Source organism: Syngnathus floridae, chromosome 9, assembly GCF_059516105.1.
Source record: "Syngnathus floridae isolate MCC-2025c chromosome 9, RoL_Sflo_1.0, whole genome shotgun sequence".
NCBI lineage: Eukaryota > Metazoa > Chordata > Actinopteri > Syngnathiformes > Syngnathidae > Syngnathus > Syngnathus floridae.
Genome location: NC_142421.1, coordinates 213847 through 231629, shown reverse-complemented (window position 1 = coordinate 231629; position 17783 = coordinate 213847). Strand labels below are relative to the sequence as shown.

The following is a 17783-nucleotide window of genomic DNA, read 5'->3' as shown; positions in this document are numbered from 1 at the left end:
CTTGGATCATGTGACACTTTTGGGCTCTATTTTCAGCACATTTGCTGCAGGGCCTCTTTTCCTTCCCACTATTTTCATACCTCTTTTACATTTGAAATAGGCATGTTGTTTATTTGTTTGTTTCAACATGCCTTCCTCCTTCCCGATCTGTCTGTCTGTCTGTCTGTATTCCTTTTTGTATTTATGTATATAGATAGATAGATAGATAGATAGATAGATAGATAGATAGATAGATAGATAGATAGATAGATAGATAGATAGATAGATAGATAGATAGATAGATAGATAGATAGATAGATAGATAGATAGATAGATAGATAGATAGATAGATAGATAGATAGATGGATGGATGGATGGATAGATGGATAGATGGATAGATAGATAGATAGACAGACAGACAGACAGACAGACAGACTGGCAATATATGGCTATAGCTGAAGTACACGGTTACTTGACATGGAATTGTTGATTGGTGGATCACCCAAAGGAAAAATAGCGACACATACTTAATTCTCTCAAGTAAAGACCGGAGAAAAATAATTGTCCAAATGTATTGTCAACAGAAGGACTTGGACTGACACGAGAAATCCCTTTGCCACGTTTCACTGATGACGTCAGCGGTTTCCGTCCGACTGACACTTTTCCGCTGCACGAACGACTTTCCGGTGAGGAGAGGGAACGGACGCTTCGTTTTTGCGTGCCTATTTTTCTTTCTTTCTTTCTTTCTTTCTTTCTTTCTTCCTCTCTTGAGCTTTTGTCAAATAAAAGGGGCGACAGACAGGCTGCGCAGCGATTGTTCCACTTTCTACCGTGCTGCTGAGTTGGCGACTGTTAAGTGCTTCCTGCTTGGAGTCAGCCGCAGCCATTTTGGAATTCGGAGCGAGCGAGCGAGCGAGCGGGCGAGCATTGAGCAACAACTAGCCGGCCGCCGTGCTTGTGGGAGCCGTCGAAGTTAGCCACCGCTACCCTTTGCACACATCCTATCAAATCTTCCCCCGCACAAGACGCTAACACACTTTCCAACAGCTCCACAATGAATCCAGAATAGTAAGTACTTTCTTGATGACCAATGTGGTGTCACGTTCGAGTGTGTCGCTTGGCAGTACAACAAGCAAGTTAGCAATAGCTCTTAAGTGAAGCTACGTTAGCAGCTAACGTCAGCTGACTGCGTCTGGCCACCGGAACCTACCACCGACGTCTCTGATGATGAATAACGCATTGGTTGTTGTTCTTTCTCATTCTTATTCTTATTTGTGTTGTGCGGTGACTGCTTTCGTTGCTAACAAAAACGTAGTTGAACCGTTGTGTCAGAAAAGGCTTATGGCAGGTTGTAGGCAGGGGATCTAAACTTGCATCGGTAAACATCTTGACAGCTTTGACTGTCATTTCGATCTCTCTTCTGACTGCTGTGTTTGGCTCCTGAGAGAAAAACACAACATCTGGACGCTATTGATGCAAACCTGGGCGGGCCACGCTACTTCGAACTACGAATCATTCTTGTTAGACGACAGTGGATCGCCAACGTCAAATGTTTAGTATTCATCAATTCGTGTTTTGTTAGGCTTAGGGAACCGGTGGCACCGGTTCGTTGAATTGGACGCTAATATGACATTTACATTTGATGCGAGACCAGGCTTCTTTGAGCGAGCAGAACAGAAATGTCATTGCGTCGCAAGTTAAGCGTCTAAATTCCCTGAGACTTTATCTTTGTTGATATATTTCAATCGGATAGCGAGCGAGCGTGAGGAGGGAGGGAGGGAGGGAGGGAGGGAGAGTCGAAGTCGAGCCTCCCTCCCTCCCTCCCTCCGGAGGTCAGTCAGTGTCTTGGTCATGAGATCATGAGGTCACATGCCAGGGCCATGCCAGGGCCATGCCATGCCATGCCATGCCATGCAATGCCACCTCGCTTTTGTTTTCTAGGTCTCGTCATCCATTCCAAATTACGCAGGTATTTTTCGCTTTAAACATGCACAATGGCACATAGTAAACACATCTTTGACACTTCATTCTCATTTACGATCCTTTGAAGAACTTTTTTTGCAATACTTCATCCACACATTCCTTAGAATGGCCTGAATTTTGAAGAGGGTGTCAACTGTGGCAATATTTGAAATATGTGACTGTTGAGATTGTCTGTGGTCACAAATTGTAATTCCTTTGCAATTTCTTTTTTTATGACTAAGGAAGAGTATATTTCTTAGACCGATTCACAAACGACTTAACATGTTGATCATAATTGACCAACACATTCTATCTATCTTTCTATCAATCAATCTGTCTATCTGTCTGTCCTTTCCAGTGACTATTTATTCAAACTGCTCCTGATTGGTGACTCTGGTGTTGGAAAATCTTGTCTCCTGCTCCGATTTGCCGTAAGTATAATTCTTTGAGAATATGACTAGCCCTCTGTAATCCCTCTTAAGACCAGAGTTGAGTTGTATTATCACGCATTCCTCAATGAGTGCACATCCATGTCTCACTGGAAGAGAGAGAGAGAGAGAGAGAGAGAGAGAGAGAGAGAGAGAGTATGATGTGCGTATGGGAAAAGATGCGATGGTGTGTCTTCAACAGATTTGCATGCAAGAATTGTGCTACGGACATAGTACTTGTTCTATTTTGCCACTTCTCTGCAAAGTGTGGCTAAAACAAAATTGGACTGGTTGCTTATTAGCGTGTTTGAAAATGCCTCTTCATATTCAGGATGTTTCATTGCACATTCTTTGCATGTGTGACTAAATCCGCCTGTTTCTCCCCTCCCTCCCTCCCTCCCTCCCTCCCTCCCTCCCTCCCTCCCTCCCTCCCTAGGACGATACATACACAGAAAGCTACATTAGCACAATTGGTGTGGACTTCAAAATACGGACCATAGAACTTGATGGAAAGACTATTAAACTTCAGATTGTAAGTCACGCACTATTTGTCAAGTTCTAGAAATATAAAGCAAACATCAATCTTTAGGAAATGGCAGCCTGCCTTTCTTTCTTGCTTGCTTCTTCATTCTTTTTTTGAACAAATGTCTGGATTTTAAAAGTGCAAAAGTTCAATCATAATAAAATATCAAATAATAAATTAAAAATTAATAAGAATAAAAACTGAGACGTAACATCATCCCCCCCCCCCCTTTTTTTTTTTTGTTTTACCTCGGACAGTGGGATACAGCAGGCCAAGAAAGGTTTCGTACGATCACGTCCAGTTACTATCGAGGCGCTCACGGTATCATTGTAGTGTATGATGTCACAGATCAAGTAAGTGAAAGCATTTCTTACTTTGAAGCACTCGACCTATTCTATTTGAATACAAGTATTACAAATATTATAGTACAATAGTACAAATATTCTTCTTATTAGGAGGTCCACAGCAGGTGGAAGGAAGTACACGACCAAATGGCTTTTTTTTTTTTTCCTTCTTCTTCTTGCACTCAATATGTGGTCGTTTCAAGAAATGACAGTTGTTGATGATGTACGTTCCTTTTCATGTTTCATCCAAATCCAAACATCCTTGCATGTTGTCCTGTACTACCTACCTACCACCTGCTGTCGACTGAAATTAGGATCACTTCAGTGCACACGTAATCAAGCACATATTTAGTTAGAGGTCGGTCACATTTCTGTACAAAGTTTGGTCAATCGTTGGATTTTTTTAAATTTGATGCTATCATGGCCTCACTTTAAATGTGAATAAAATGATGGCAATTGTACCCATTTTTGTTTGATGTGATGCAGTTCAGTAAATTGATGGTGCTCTCTCTTTTTGACCTCACAGGAATCCTTCAATAATGTTAAACAATGGCTACAGGAGATTGACCGTTATGCCAGTGAAAATGTCAACAAGTTGTTGGTAGGCAACAAGTGTGACCTGACGACAAAGAAGGTGGTGGATTACACAACAGCCAAGGTAAGGCGTACTCATGATTCAGCATCCGTGGATTGGCTGATTCGGAAATACTTTTTTTCACATTCATTAGGAATGCTCGAGCCCACATTTTTTCACCTTTTCAATACCAACATACAATACATAACGTACGTAGTCGATTGAAATTGCTAAGGGTTCCTCGCGTATTTCTAAGGACTCATTTTCACAAACAATTCTGGGCAATTTGGACTTGGCTATTTTCATCTGCCGTGAAAAAAGGAAACTTGAACCATCAGGAAACTCCACTTTCGATATTTCTGTTGCGACTGAGGCGCATCCGAGTCTTTGTCGTAAACTTTCTTTTCTTTCGGTGCCTACTACCCAGGAGTTTGCAGACTCTTTGGGCATCCCCTTCTTGGAAACCAGTGCCAAGAACGCCACCAATGTGGAGCAGGCCTTCATGACCATGGCTGCAGAGATTAAAAAAAGAATGGGCCCCGGCGCCGCGGCCGGCGGTGGCGAGAAGCCCAACGTGAAGCTGACGCCCGGAACCACCGTCAAGCCTTCATCGGGCGGCTGCTGTTGAGCGCAAACGCGCAGCCCGTCCCGCTGGCGATTGATTCGACGCTCGCTCGCTCGCTCGCTCAGTCGGTCAGTCGGTACGCCTGGATGCCATCTTCCTCTGCCGCAACCTGACCGGGTAGGGATGACGTAACGTGACATGACATGAATCACATGCTTATGTGAGAACAAGATGAAGTTGCCTGTATTTCTACCATAATGTAGCACACTACCAAAAACAAATAAAGCCTTCGTCTTGTCACCCTGTCCTGCTATTGATGACAAATTGGATCAAACGGTGATCATTTTACCAGACTTGGCCCAGACAACCAATATCTATCGATCTATCTATCCATCTATCTATCTATCCCATTTGGCTCACTTCACTCACACTAGTTTTATTCCACCTGCTCATCAGACTCTACAAGCGTGTGTGTGCGCATGTGTGTGTGCGTGCGTGCGTGTGTGTGTGGTGCGCGCGTTCATCACTGCATTCCATTTTCAGTTTGCTAACAATTTGTTTTGTGAAGTTTTTTTTTCTTTTGTATGCCTCTCATTATCTTGTTTCGGCTTTCCTTTTGTCGTTCTGTTACCTATCTGTTCTGCCTCCATATGAAGCCCCCCCCAATTCATCAGCCATAGATGTTTCACAATACAGCATCTCAACTTTAGTACTATGTGCGCAAATGTGTGTGTGTGTGTGTGTGTATATATATACACACACACACACACACACACGTATATATGCAGGAAAAAAAAACTTACATACTTGTGCGGATGTGTGTACATATGTGTAAATCTTCTTCAGCTTGGGTCTGCTAAATGCATTGGGCGTATTGAGAGAATTGCACATTATCTTAATTTTTCTTATTAGTAGATGAAGTAGTACGAGTAGACAATATTTATGACGGAGAACCCTCAAGCTTGCCACTTTCTCTTGGAGGGGACCTGAGCCCGAAGAACCCATACACATCATCCCCACGGGGTGAGGGATTTTTTTTTCCTGTTTGTGTGTGTGTGTGTGCGTGTGTGTGTGTATGTATGTATGTATGTATGTATGTATGTATGTATCTATATATATCTATATTATATATATGTATCTTATATATGTATATATATATTTATATAGATAGATATAGATATATTGATATAAACTGAATGATAGGTGGTCATATGACTAGTACTATAGCATAGTACTATTGCTAGTAGTAGCAATAGTACTATCTCTACATATACTATATATATATATATTCTAGATATATATAGATCGATATGTATAGACCCATATGTCAGATCTCACATCTGTTCAGTAATCTAATGCATTCTTAAAATTGTCTTGATTCAATATGTAATACTAAACAGAAAATAATGTACTCCAAGACTATAAAATGAAAAGGTCCTTCTGTGATTCTTGTTCAGATGCATTGTAAAGACTACATAATTATTTATTCTACATTTGGGGGAATTTGACCGTTACATAAGATCTGTTTGCAAACTGTTGTGTATGGTGGTATAACCTGAGTGCAGAATTTCCTATAAATACAATGTTCTCTTGTTTTCATAATAAAGGCAACTGAATTCAGTTTGAAAGACTCTCTGGGAATGTCTTTTTATTTCAACAATGTTCAAGCTACTGGAATAGTGTTTTGTACCGCCTGATGCCACGTCACATTCAATCAAGCCCCAAACTGAGCCAAAATGGACGATTGAAAGAACGAAACAAGCCCGTCGTCATGGAAACGAAGGCCGGTTTCATGGCTGCGTTCGTGTGTCACGTGACGTGTTGCCGGGCGTTCCGAAAAGGACGTCGCGTCGCCTGGAACCGTCCTATCGAGGGCGCAGCCTGCGAATTCGGCCACGGATAATGACGAGCAACAACGTCATTTCCGATGAAACCGACATGTACTGCGCAAGTGCAAAACTGGCCGGCGGCGGGTTTTATTCAAAATGGAGTTGACGTCTCCGTTGCGGTTTTTGAAGCTGAACCAAGTCCCACAAGGTAACATTCTGAATACGAGATAATTGCAGACAAAATGACGCGTAACTTAAAGGTATGAGGGCCACGAGTATAACACATTCCATGGATAATCTATATTCTTTCTGTTTTTATGACTACACTTGTACATTCTTAACTCCTTTCTTGTTTATTTTACGCATGACCAAGGGCACAGCGGGCTTTATTGACACGATTACATTGATTTAATTAACAGTATCGATATTAATTTCGAGTCGTAGTATTGAGTTGTTTTACTGTTAAAAAACCCAAACAAACAAACAAACGGCATTCTAAGGAATTTTGAATTGACATTGAGAAGGTTCCTGGCCAACACTGCGCGTATTTGGGATGCAACGTTTGAACGGTATTACTGGCTTGACCGAGAAAGCCACAAAGCATGCATGTTATGTTAATGCCACTTCTGTTTTAACGTTGAGTATTGTAATGACTGACAACTATGGTGGATATTTATAGTTCTTCTTGGTAATGTAGTAAACGTTGATTATCTCTTTCTTTCTTTCTTTCTTTCGTTCTTTCTTTCCAGCCTGGGTGAATGCAGTGTGGGACGCAGAATTCACAGAGACGGTACCGATGGACGACGATAACGTCGAGGAGGAATTGGCAGCCTGCGGAGAGGAAGATTTCAGAAGACTGTACGCATATCTGCTGGCGCTTTCTGAGGAACAACAGTCTCCTAGCACCGATGCCAGTTTTCAGGTATACATACGCTGTGATGTGCAGAGTGCGTGCGTCAGGGAACGAAGAACCAGAAAGGGACTGCGATTCAGCACTGTCTGAAGGTGCTCCGCATTCATTTGGAACGACAATGCTTTTGTCAAGCCTCTTTGTTCTGCTGTAGAGTATCTGGATGCAGCTGAGGGAGAATGGTGTTTCGGTGCAGTCTTTGGTGGCTGTGCTGTCCTTCTTTGTTTTGCCAGGAAAAGCCAAAGCAGCCAATGTTCAGCAGAGGGTGGCTAGCCTTCATGCTGCTTCTCTCTATCTGTTGCTGCTTGGAACCCCAGGTAAATGGAAAGTATAGTTTGACGTCCATCGTTTGTGTCGAACAGTTCGACAGATGACGGTCGGTATCTGTCTTCTAGGAAGCGTTGGCAACGAGGTTTTTCACGAGATTTTATTGGACACTTGCTTGAGTGCAAGCGCTCACTGCTGGCCTCAAGACTTTGGCAAAAAGCGCAAGAAGGGCACTTCTCAGGCAGAGGGCAAGCGTTCCAAACCCCACCGGAAGGAAGCTCAAGAGGTCTGCCGATTAAAAGAGCCGTCTGCTTGATCTCAATGGCAGCTGTAGACTCCGCGTGACAGTTTCAACCATTTTTCTTCCGAGCGCATTCAGTGAATAATGTCGGGCGATAGTGATGCATAGGTGTGTCTGTCGCCTGCAGATGGAAGCCGATGAGGAAGAGGAGCTCATCTTCTCAAGTCAAGACCTAAATAAGATCCGAGATGCGCTGGTTCTTCTGCTTCAAAGTCTTCTCCGACTGTTGCAGACGTGGTCGCTCAAAGACAAAGCGCAAAGTGCTTGCCGTTGCGTCCAGGTAATGCTTAAGATGCTGGCCGGCCTCCCCTGTTTGTCATCAACCTGTTTCATTTTGGCTGCAGATTTTTACCAAGTTGATTTACTTTGAGCCGGTCATCGGAGAGCCCATCTTTTCTGCCCAACGGTACGGCGCTCCTATTTGACTTTTCCCTTCATCGTTTCGAGCCGAACCTGCCGCTTACATCGTTTCGATCCACAGCGACGTCCGAGAACTGCGGAGCGTTCCCGAGATGGCCTTCTACGGCCTGCAGCTGATCTGCGCACCGAGACACGGAGACCGAAAAGAAGTACTTTTCATTCGCATGCTGACATCCGGAGTATCCGCTTCATCTCGGTCTGTCTGTGTGTGTGTGTGTGTGTGTGTGTGTGTGTGTGTGTGTGTGTGTGTGTGTGTGTGTGTGTGTGTGTCTGTCTGTCTGTCTGTCTGTCTGTCTGTCTGTCTGTCTGTCTGTCTGTCTGTCTGTCTGTCTGTCTGTCTGTCTGTCTGTCTGTCTGTCTGTCTGTCTGTCTGCCTGCCTGCCTGCCTGCCCGCCCGCCCGCCCGCCCGCCCGCCCGCCCGCCCGCCCGCCCGCCCGCCCGTCCGTCCAACCAGTCGCTGAGGAGGGTTTTCCACCGACTTCTCTACGTAATCCTGATGATGAATAAAGAGGACCGAAGCAGACCGACCTTGCTGGTACTCAGCCGCGCAGTACTCGCCGCACGGGATCAAGCCATCCGCTTTGTCTGGTAAAGAGTAGAATGATGATTGGCAAATGACGACTACATATACTGTGCAGCTAGCTCCTAAGATGTGACTATAAATGAGCCCTATATAGTAGGGCCTACAGACGAACGCCTGGAAACAAAGGCGAAGGTGTTGGACGCGTATCAATCTGGTAATTGTCTTTCTTTCCATTTGGAATCGTAGTCACATTGTGAATGAGCTGAAAGAAGTGGCACTTCCTCTCTTAAAAGTGCTCGTGCAGCACATTTGTTTTCAGGTGAGTCATTCAGCCAAAATAGCCCCGGCATTTGTGTCGCACTGGATGCCACCTGCTCACCTTCTCCCATGTCTTTTTCCACGGGGTGGAGATTGTGGAAAAGTGCGAGTTTCGCAACCACGCGGCCCAAGCTGTCGGCACGCTGATATCAGAGATGTCAAGTACGGACTATGCGCACTTCATCAAGTGGCTGTATGACTTCTCCAGACAATCCAAGGTAGTCCCCACCCATATACTCGGTACAATCCAATGTTCCGTGTCTCGATTGGCACTTGTAAAAGACCACGACGACGGCAAACGATTAACGGCTGCTTTGGTAGATGGTGTCTCGCCTGTTCTCTGTGGACGTCACGATGGTTCTACTGGGGCAGCCGGAGAGGAGGCCGGAGGAATGTGACGAGCACGCGGCTCTGGCCCGCTACCTGCCGCATCGCTTCCTCATCCAGAACCTGTTGTTCGCTCGACGCAATGACCACTCCACCACTGTCCAAAGCCACGTCCTGGCCTGCCTGGCTCAGTGTCTGGAATTGCCTTCACTCAATGCTACCTGCGCGATCCAAAGCCTCTTCTCTGCCAGTAAAGATTTGTTCAAGCTGTAAAATTGCCCTTTTCATAGCTTTAGATTGATCCAATAATACAGAATGAAACCATCGATCGATCAACTAGGAATATCTTTGATTCAGAATGTTGGCCATGTAGCATCAGATTTCAATCGTTTGGCAAGAGAAGAAAAAAAACCAATTTGTCGAACGCATTGCACATTTTCGGATCGGGTTCTTTTCACTTTTCACCCCATCTGGGTGACATTTATTTTGCAATAGCAATGAAAAAATACGATTGTGTCTTCTAAAAGTCGATTTTCCCCAAAACATTGAAATAGAACGAACGAACGAACGATCGAATTATATCACGATGATAAGTGATCAGCCGATGATGCTATAGTGACCAAAATGAACCACCGTTTGGTGTTGTTTTCATGTTTCCATTCAATGTGACGCAAAGCTGCTCCTTTGTTCCTGCAGAATGACTAAATGACCCTTTTCTTCTAGCTGCAACCCAAACTCTATTGGAAGGGGAAAGTACAGAAGGTAAAGTTTGGTAGGGCTCTGTGGTTTTTGATGAGCCTAAAATGCATTTCTGAACGGTGGGTGTTTCAGGCGGTTCCCAGCATCCACAGAAAAGCTTCCAGACCTTGCCGTTCAGGACTGTGGAGGTCGCGAGCACCGAGAGCTCTGTCTGTGATGGTGAGTCCTGCTAAATGCGCCAAAGCTTGGAGGCACCGCTGTTTGTGAACGCCAATGGTTCTGGTGAGATGGATAATGATGATGATGAGTTTTCTTTTTCCAATGAAGCAAGAGAGAACATCGCGCTTCTCATGCGGCGTGCGCAAGACTCCAAGTGTAATGTTCGCAAATCAGCACTGCAGGTAGTTTGACCTGAGCCCGTCCTTCCGTGCACGCTCTCCACGTCCACATTGGGACGGATGGTTCCATTCCTTTTCTCGTTGCCTTTTCCAGGCCCTCGTAGGTCTTCTGAAGCATGGCGTGATCCCAACGAGCTGGGAGAACCTTTCGATGCTCTCGGAGCGCTGCCGAGACCCGGCTGTGTCTGTGAGAAAGAAAGCCTTGCAATGCGTGGGCGAGATCCTTCACGTGAGTCCGCCTTTTCAGATGGAGCGAGCGCGCCGAAACGCTGGCTTCATCCCCTGCCAACGGCCACTCGCAGGCTAAACCGGATTGCAGCCTGGCGCAGAAGGCGTGGCTGCTGGGCGTGGTACCGGCGGTTGAAGATTGCGAGAGCTCGGTCCAGGAGAAGGCCCTGGAGGCTCTCGACCACATCTTGCTCAGCCAGGTCAAAGCGTACGCCGCCTGCCGCCATCTTGATAGCGGTCAGAGGCTGACCTGGAAGCTGCTAAATCTGCTCTGCGACGAGTGTCGCAACCTTAGGTTTGGCACTTGCTTTCGTTGATTCGCCAGCATGGACTTGAATGATAGCACATCAGCTTTGAGTCCCTCAAAGTGCGTGCGTGCGTGCGTGCGTGCGTGCGTGCGTGCGTGCGTGCGTGCGTGCGTGCGTGCGTGCAATGGGCATTCTAGTTGTATTGAGAGAGCGTGATTATTATGCTCGTCATTATTTGTTGGTTTGTCTCTGCTCTCTAGCCAATATTTCAGTCGGGCCATCACCATCTGGACGAAACAAAACAAGTTGACCGAAACCTTTGTAACGAATCTGATTTCGCACACGGAGGCTGATCACAGTAGTGGAGCCTGGCTGCTGCTTTCCGAGGTGGTTTCTGCATCTCCCAAAATCCCATATGGCAAACTCATGGATGCCTGGGACATCATGGTCAGGTAGGGCGGGCTACATTTCGCATCTGCAAACATGGACGTGATGTACTCATCATCTCGCCTTCCCCAGTTCCAAAACTGTCAGCGCGACCACCCGCTGTCACATTCTGGGTGTGATTGGAGACATTTCTGCTCACTTGAACGAAGACACAAAGGCTCGGATCGTTGGTGAGCGACGGAACCGCCGTCACCTTTGTCCGAGCTGTTTCTGGATGCATTTTTGCTCGGTCTGCAGATGATGTGATGCGTTGGCTGAAGTCCTTTACCATGTCTCTTGAGGCTATCAGTGCTGCAATAGATACTCTGCATCAAATTGGCAGCAGTGAAGATGTCCAGCAAACTCAGGTTGGAGTTTGCTTTCAGTAACAGAGCCTTATTCAAAGTAGTACTTGTCCACAAACTAACTAACTTTGTCCCTTGTAAAAGGTCGAATAAATATGTACTACGTGCGTTGACAAGCCCGACGGAAAGAACGTTTGCACTCTTCTGCGCTATCGCCAAATGCATTCGATCAAACCAACAAAGGTCTGAGGAAAGATGACGAGGTCGTCGTTCTTTTTCCTTAGGCTTTCCTGAATCGTCACTGTGGTGAGCTGGTGTCCGTTTGTGAGTCTTATCTGGCCGCTAGAATCCTGACCAAAAATGGAATCCACAACATGAATGAGGAGCTGATGGTGAGAAATACTACATTTTCAGATAGGTGACTAGTATGTTTCCAAGAAAGCAGTGTGGCCCAAAATGATGCTACTCTTCAATTTGGAGGCCATTCCTGCACTCAAACAATGTTTTGATTGAGGCCCTTTGAGCACTTCACTCCAAATGGCGCACCAATTCAAAAGCAAATGGTTTCATAATTGTGTCTCACTGAAAGGAATGTGTCTTCCAGGTGAAACACCTTCACACCTTTGGTGTTGCCTCACTCAACTGTCCTGCTCGAGTGTCCAAAAGAATGATCTTGCTTGTGGAATCTGTCCTTATCCCAAATCCAGACAAATTACAAGGTACACGACTACTGCATGGCTTTTCTTTTTGCTTTTTTTTTTTGCTTCCCCCCCCCCCTCTCTTCTTCTTCTTCTTCATATTTGTTGTTTGTATCCACAGTTGTCTTCTCCATTTACAATTGACAGATTGCCAAGATGAGCTAGCAGCTTCACTTCCCGTCTTCAAAAGCAACTTGCTGCCGACCAAAGTCCGAGCCCACGGCGTCATTACTTTGGGTGAGCAATCTGGCGCTGTTCTTGATTTGCCTTTGTCCAATACTTTCCAACTGGCTCAGGTAAGCTGTGTCTGCAACATGAGGAACTGGTCCAGAAGTACCTTCCCGTGTTCGCCAGAGAGCTGGAGCTCGGTACAGAAGTGGCCGTACGCAACAACATTGTGGTGATCATGTGCGACCTATGCGTTCGATACACAAATATGGTGGATCGCTACATCCCCGACATTTCCGCCTGTCTACGAGACGAGCAAACAACCATCCGGGAGCACGCTCTCATCATGCTCACCAACCTCCTCCAGGTAGGAAGAGACTGGGCCAAAGGTTTGTGATGTTGTGACACTCTGTTGGAAATGCATAGCATGTCTCTCGCTCGCTCTCCTTTAGACATGCTAAAAAAAGCCCAACCCTTTTTGGATTCTTTTTAGGAGGAGTTTGTAAAATGGAAGGGCTCTCTATTCTTCCGCTTCATGGTGGTGCTTGTTGATCCTGTCCCAGCCATCGTCAGGTGAATGACATTTGACATCCTGTGCTTGGATTTCCTCCAACGTCATAGCAGGTTTCAAACAGTGGCGCCTGCCAATCGAGCTGACCATTTGGGAAGCGCACGCAAATCCTTTTCGTGCACTCGGAATCAATCATTTGACTTGCGAGCATGCATACGTATGGTTTCTCCAGTTTGACTTCCTGATCAGAAAAGACGGCATCTAAAGAATCGATTGGATCTGGGCTGCTGGGAAGGCATACGTTGTTTTGAGGAGGAAGCGTGTACTTTTGTCACTCGATTGAGTCCGTGGCTGTATTCATGGAAGCTTCGCAGGAGATCATCAGCGTGCGCAAAGCCAGCCAGCCAGCAGATGAATTGGATGACAGTGCAAGATAAAAGCATGTCAAATGTTTGCTTTCATTGCTCGTGTCAAATGACTGCATTGTCCTTTCTGTCTGTGTACAGTCTGTGTGAATACTGCCTGGTTCACATACTGCTGAAAAAGAGCCCAGAAATGTTTAGTCAGCATTTCATTGAGTGCATCTACCACTTCAATTTGTACAGTGGACACAATTCCTACAAGTTGACTGAAACGGAAAGGTAAGGAATGAGAATAGGAGCCAAGTTGCCAAGGGCTCGATCGCTTGCCGCTTTTTCTCGTGAACCAGTACACCGCAGTATTTGCATGTATTTATTTCTTTTTTTTTCTTCTTCTTCTTCTTCAGTGGAAAAGTTCGCTTCTCCCTAAAGGGGCCTCAGCACCGCGAGAAACGTTTGCGCATTTACCGCTTTCTACTGCACCATTTCACGGATGCTCAACGCTTCAAGATCACCAATAAGATGAACCAAAGTGTCCTGGGTGAGTGAGAAATGCGACAAATGCAATTTGCTGTGCAATAAACCCAATCAATCAAGCCAAAAGTCCTTGAAGTGGACAAAGACTGATCTGGTGACAATGAACCCTTCGTTACACGGCTGTCACTCTCAAATATTTCTCAAATACATTACTCCATCGAATCATCGGCTAGAATTCTATTTGAACGAAAGTGTACCATTTCGAACCAACTTTGATTGACTGTCTATTCATTTTTGTTCATTTGCTATTCTTCCGTGATTTGACAAACAACCAGACAACGGTTCAGCAAGATTCAAGCCTTTTTAAGATTCAAGAGTATTCAAGAGTTTTCAAGCGCAGCATGGTTTTCCAAATCAGATGCTTGCAAATGTCCTCCGGCGGGCTGCTTTCCTCACAAAGGACGAGCAAAGTCCGAGAATGAGCACTTTTGAAATTCTCGGTGACGAGACGTGCGCGCTTCTTTCCCTCCCTTTTCCATCCGTCGCAGCCTGCTTTGCCAATGAAGAGCTGCCACTGAATGCAGATGCTGAAGACATTTTATCAGACACCTTCAACATACTGACTTTGAAAGAGATGAAGCTTCAGGCCACCGGAAGCGCTGCAGGGGAGGAACAAGACGAGGAAAATATGAGCACCGTGGCAAAAGCAGTTTTCCAGGCAGCTCAAAATAAGGTGATTTCTCAGGTGAGTCAATGCCAATCATGCCAGGTTCACCCTCAGCTTGCTCAAAGCTACTTGAAGCGTGCTTCTTTGAACCCCAGGTCAGGAAGAAGGCTTTCGTGGAGGACACCGTTCCTCTCATCATCAGTCTTAAGCGCTTACTGGAGCAGAGACAGTCTCCTGTCCTCAAAGAGCTCACAGCCTACCTGCAGGTTGCTACAGGTGCACTTTCAGGAGGTCATCGACACGGAAAGACGAGGCACCAAATGTTGTTGTTTGTATTAGGTGACAATGCAGGACTACCCTCAAGAAGTCAAGGAGTTTTTTGCCGGGGATGAGCAATTAGCAGCAGAGGTGGACTTTGCCCTAAAGGAAGCAGGGAAGGACCGCCAGCCGGAGAAGCCCATGGACAACTGCAACCTGAATGAGGACTCCAAAATGCTTGCAGCTCAGGTTGGGAGGGGTGGGTCGGTTGGTGGTTGGATGCATGGATGGATGGATGGATGCGTGGATGGATGCATGGATGGATGCATGGATGGATGCATGGATGGATGCATGGATGGATGCATGGATGGGTGGATGGATGCGTGGATGGATGCATGGATGGATGCATGGATGGATGCATGGACGGATGCATGGATGGACGGATGCATGGATGGACGGATGCATGGATGGACGGATGCATGGATGGAGCTGACCACTTGCAATACATCAATCCTCACAAAACATTGTGAATCAAGTCCATTTCTGAGTCAATGCCGCAAACCACAAAGCATTGCCTATTGTGGTCATTTGCCGCACTTCATGACTGGCGATCTTCTGCTAGGCTTTGGCGCACCGCTCTGCTGCTTTGTCGAAGAATCTGCAACCTTTCAGCTTTTCCACGCCACAGTCCACGCCACATCCAAATCAGCTCCATGCAAGACTTTGGCAGAGTGAGAGGTACGTATGTACATATGTTGTTGCCCTCATTTCTTCTGGAACTTCAACATGTCTTTTTTGCTAACCTGCAAAAGTGAAAAAGAAAACGACAACAAGTGCAGTGAAAGTGAATCTGAACAATACTATGGATATGCGTAACTATGAAAATGAATTTGCGGCGCAGGCGTAGGCATCTCCTGGCCAGAAGCGGGTCAGAACGACAGTCAAACTCCATTGCTCTGGGAACAACAGGTGCACCAGCTCAAGTGTATATACTGTACTGTGTGTGTGTGTGTGTATACACGCAACCCCCCCCCCCCCCACACACACACACACACACACGTGGATATCTAAACTAGTTGCCAAACAAGGAGCATTCCATACGCGTGTTTTGCAGAAAAGTCTCAAGGAGTCGTGAACAGCAGAGCCATCAGCACTCCAAACGGTACGATGCCAAAGCCTTAGCTCGCAATGTTGCTATTGCCTCACTGGATTGACCTTAGTCTTTCCATCCAAACCTCAACCTTTCCAGATATGGGCATAAATGTGACTTTTGAGGAGGGAGTCAGTGCCATCTACAATGATAAAACAAGTATGACCTTTCCCTCCACTTATTGTACGAATGTGTTGTTCCCCTTTTTTGATCTGGTCCTGTGTCAAGGAGTTGACCTTGTGTCTCTCTGGAAACCGGACTGTACCAACCAAAGTGTAACTAGTTTTCAGCCCGACTTGATATTTGTCAGACGTTGGTGGGCGTGATCTTGAACGTTGTCTCTGTGCGCTGACAGGTTCTCACCAGGAAAGTAGCGTTCTTCATGTACGGTCAGATGGAAATCAGTGAGTTGTACCATTATGTCGTCGTCGTAACCCCCCCCCACCCCCCACCCCCCCACCCCCAACCCCTGTTTGTGTCAACATTGCTGAGCTGAAAACACCTCTTTGAAGTAAATGCTTCTATGAAGCTACCGCCACTAGAATATGACAATATTTTGTTGCTGTGTTGAATAAATGCTGATGCTCAAGGCTTTCCGTTTGAATTTGAATTGACATCTTATTCCATATTGGACTCTGCTATGTTTTTCTGTTCCAGACCTTCTGGACCGAGGCAGTGGAATGACCAGTCCCCTTTCCGTCCTAAAAAGAAAACCAGTGTTTAGTCCACCTTTGGTTTGACCTGTGTGTCTTCACTCCCCATCACATAGTTTTATATTTTAACTTTGGAATTGCGAGCAGCCTATTTAATCTCCTAAGAATGTTTTTTTGTTTGTTTTAGGGTCCATTAACACTCTATGTTATCCTTTTTTCCTACTCTTCTAAGGACCTGTAAGGTCTTTGGAGCAGATGGACCTACGTATTTACTCAAATCTAGACGCATGCGCTACGCAATTTTATTTGAATTTTATCTTGTCGTCCCTTCGGTTTCCCAGCTGTCAAAAGCTTTTCTGATTGTCTCCAATTTGAAATTTTATACTGAACATTATTATGTTTCTTGTCATTTTAAAACCCCCTTTTTGAAAAAAGAAAATAAAATCTGAAAAAAGTCCTATTTTCAAACTTTGTTTGTTTCGTCGCTGTCTTTATGATTTGACAAATTCAGACTATACACATCACATCATAGAGTCTCTGATGTGTATAGTCTGAATTTGTAAGTGGCCACAGTGGGGTGCCCCACACGGTTGTGTGGCGGGCCCCAAATGTGCATTTCTACACAGAGGACACTTGTTATTTACTGCAGTCCATCAACTCTTTTTCAGACGGAATCTTTTGTCGTCGTACGAATGGAAGGTCACGCTGCGCCCGTCAATCGAGAGAGATCTCCCTCTGCACGTTTGATACGTATGATGATGTACGCCTGAAAAAAGTGCTTGTCTTTTGAAAACTAACCTCATTCAGCTCATGATGACCACTTGAGTGAGAGAATGTGACTCAAGTCAATATAATGGCAGAGTGAGATGGGGTGGACAAATCAAGCTATTTGAGCAGGCCTCCCTCCCTGGCAGTAATCAATTGCTCTAAATGGCCTTATTCTTCGGCCAGTAACCTCGGCAGGCCTTTTACGTATGTCATTGTGAGAGAGCGCTCCTGAGGAAATGACTCTTCCTCCAGGTGGGATGGCGGATGTTGCCTCTTCCACGTCCGTCCGTCCGTCCGTCCGTCCGTCCCCCTCCGTACACCAGAGGGAAAGCACATGAAAATCACTTGGGAGCAAAAATTTGACGGGCGTTTTTGGACGTGCATCTTTTTTGACTCATGCATAATGTGTTACGGGGAGCAGGTGGAAAAACTCGATCCGAGGTGGCCACTTGGCCAAATGTTGCCCGTGTGTCTGTCCTGCAACTTTCTTTCCGTCCTTG

At 45.7% G+C, this 17783-nt stretch overlaps 2 protein-coding genes across 3 annotated transcripts; both read left to right on the top strand.

The window, feature by feature from the left end:
* Positions 1-671: 671 nt before the first annotated feature.
* Positions 672-6003, top strand: LOC148392733 (ras-related protein ORAB-1-like). The gene is made up of 6 exons (XM_088384198.1): positions 672-1047; positions 2300-2372; positions 2806-2901; positions 3150-3245; positions 3763-3894; positions 4238-6003. Exons 1-6 carry the CDS (start codon positions 1034-1036, stop codon positions 4436-4438), a joined length of 612 nt encoding a protein of 203 aa, XP_088240324.1. The 5' UTR covers positions 672-1033; the 3' UTR covers positions 4439-6003.
* A 247-nt stretch (positions 6004-6250) lies between these two features.
* On the top strand, positions 6251-16975 carry ncapd3 (non-SMC condensin II complex, subunit D3). Of its 2 annotated transcripts, XM_088384192.1 has the most exons (35): positions 6251-6412; positions 6954-7126; positions 7269-7431; positions 7510-7667; positions 7810-7962; positions 8027-8088; positions 8164-8251; positions 8557-8690; positions 8872-8944; positions 9036-9161; positions 9265-9520; positions 9994-10032; positions 10102-10188; positions 10297-10370; positions 10462-10596; positions 10670-10890; positions 11104-11295; positions 11363-11460; positions 11528-11637; positions 11859-11966; positions 12179-12293; positions 12420-12509; positions 12569-12807; positions 12934-13013; positions 13458-13592; positions 13718-13851; positions 14336-14532; positions 14610-14720; positions 14794-14961; positions 15335-15450; positions 15614-15681; positions 15827-15874; positions 15962-16021; positions 16218-16266; positions 16520-16975. In XM_088384192.1, exons 1-35 carry the CDS (start codon positions 6361-6363, stop codon positions 16584-16586), a joined length of 4179 nt encoding a protein of 1392 aa, XP_088240318.1. In that variant the 5' UTR covers positions 6251-6360; the 3' UTR covers positions 16587-16975. The 2 variants fall into 2 exon arrangements, with proteins under 2 accessions (XP_088240318.1, XP_088240319.1); XM_088384193.1 differs by lacking the exon at positions 16218-16266.
* The last annotated feature ends 808 nt before the right edge of the window (positions 16976-17783 follow it).

What these genes read in the sequence shown, in the direction of transcription:
- LOC148392733 (XM_088384198.1), top strand. An exon ending in TGTATGATGTCACAGATCAA is followed by an intron (nt 3,246 to 3,762) that starts GTAAGTGAAAGC and finishes TTGACCTCACAG; the next exon opens with GAATCCTTCAATAATGTTAA. An exon ending in TGGATTACACAACAGCCAAG is followed by an intron (nt 3,895 to 4,237) that starts GTAAGGCGTACT and finishes CCTACTACCCAG; the next exon opens with GAGTTTGCAGACTCTTTGGG.
- ncapd3 (XM_088384192.1), top strand. Translation starts at nt 6,361, where the DNA reads ATGGAGTTGACGTCTCCGTTGCGGTTTTTGAAGCTGAACCAAGTCCCA. An exon ending in CACAAAGGCTCGGATCGTTG is followed by an intron (nt 11,461 to 11,527) that starts GTGAGCGACGGA and finishes CTCGGTCTGCAG; the next exon opens with ATGATGTGATGCGTTGGCTG. An exon ending in TGCTCACCAACCTCCTCCAG is followed by an intron (nt 12,808 to 12,933) that starts GTAGGAAGAGAC and finishes GATTCTTTTTAG; the next exon opens with GAGGAGTTTGTAAAATGGAA.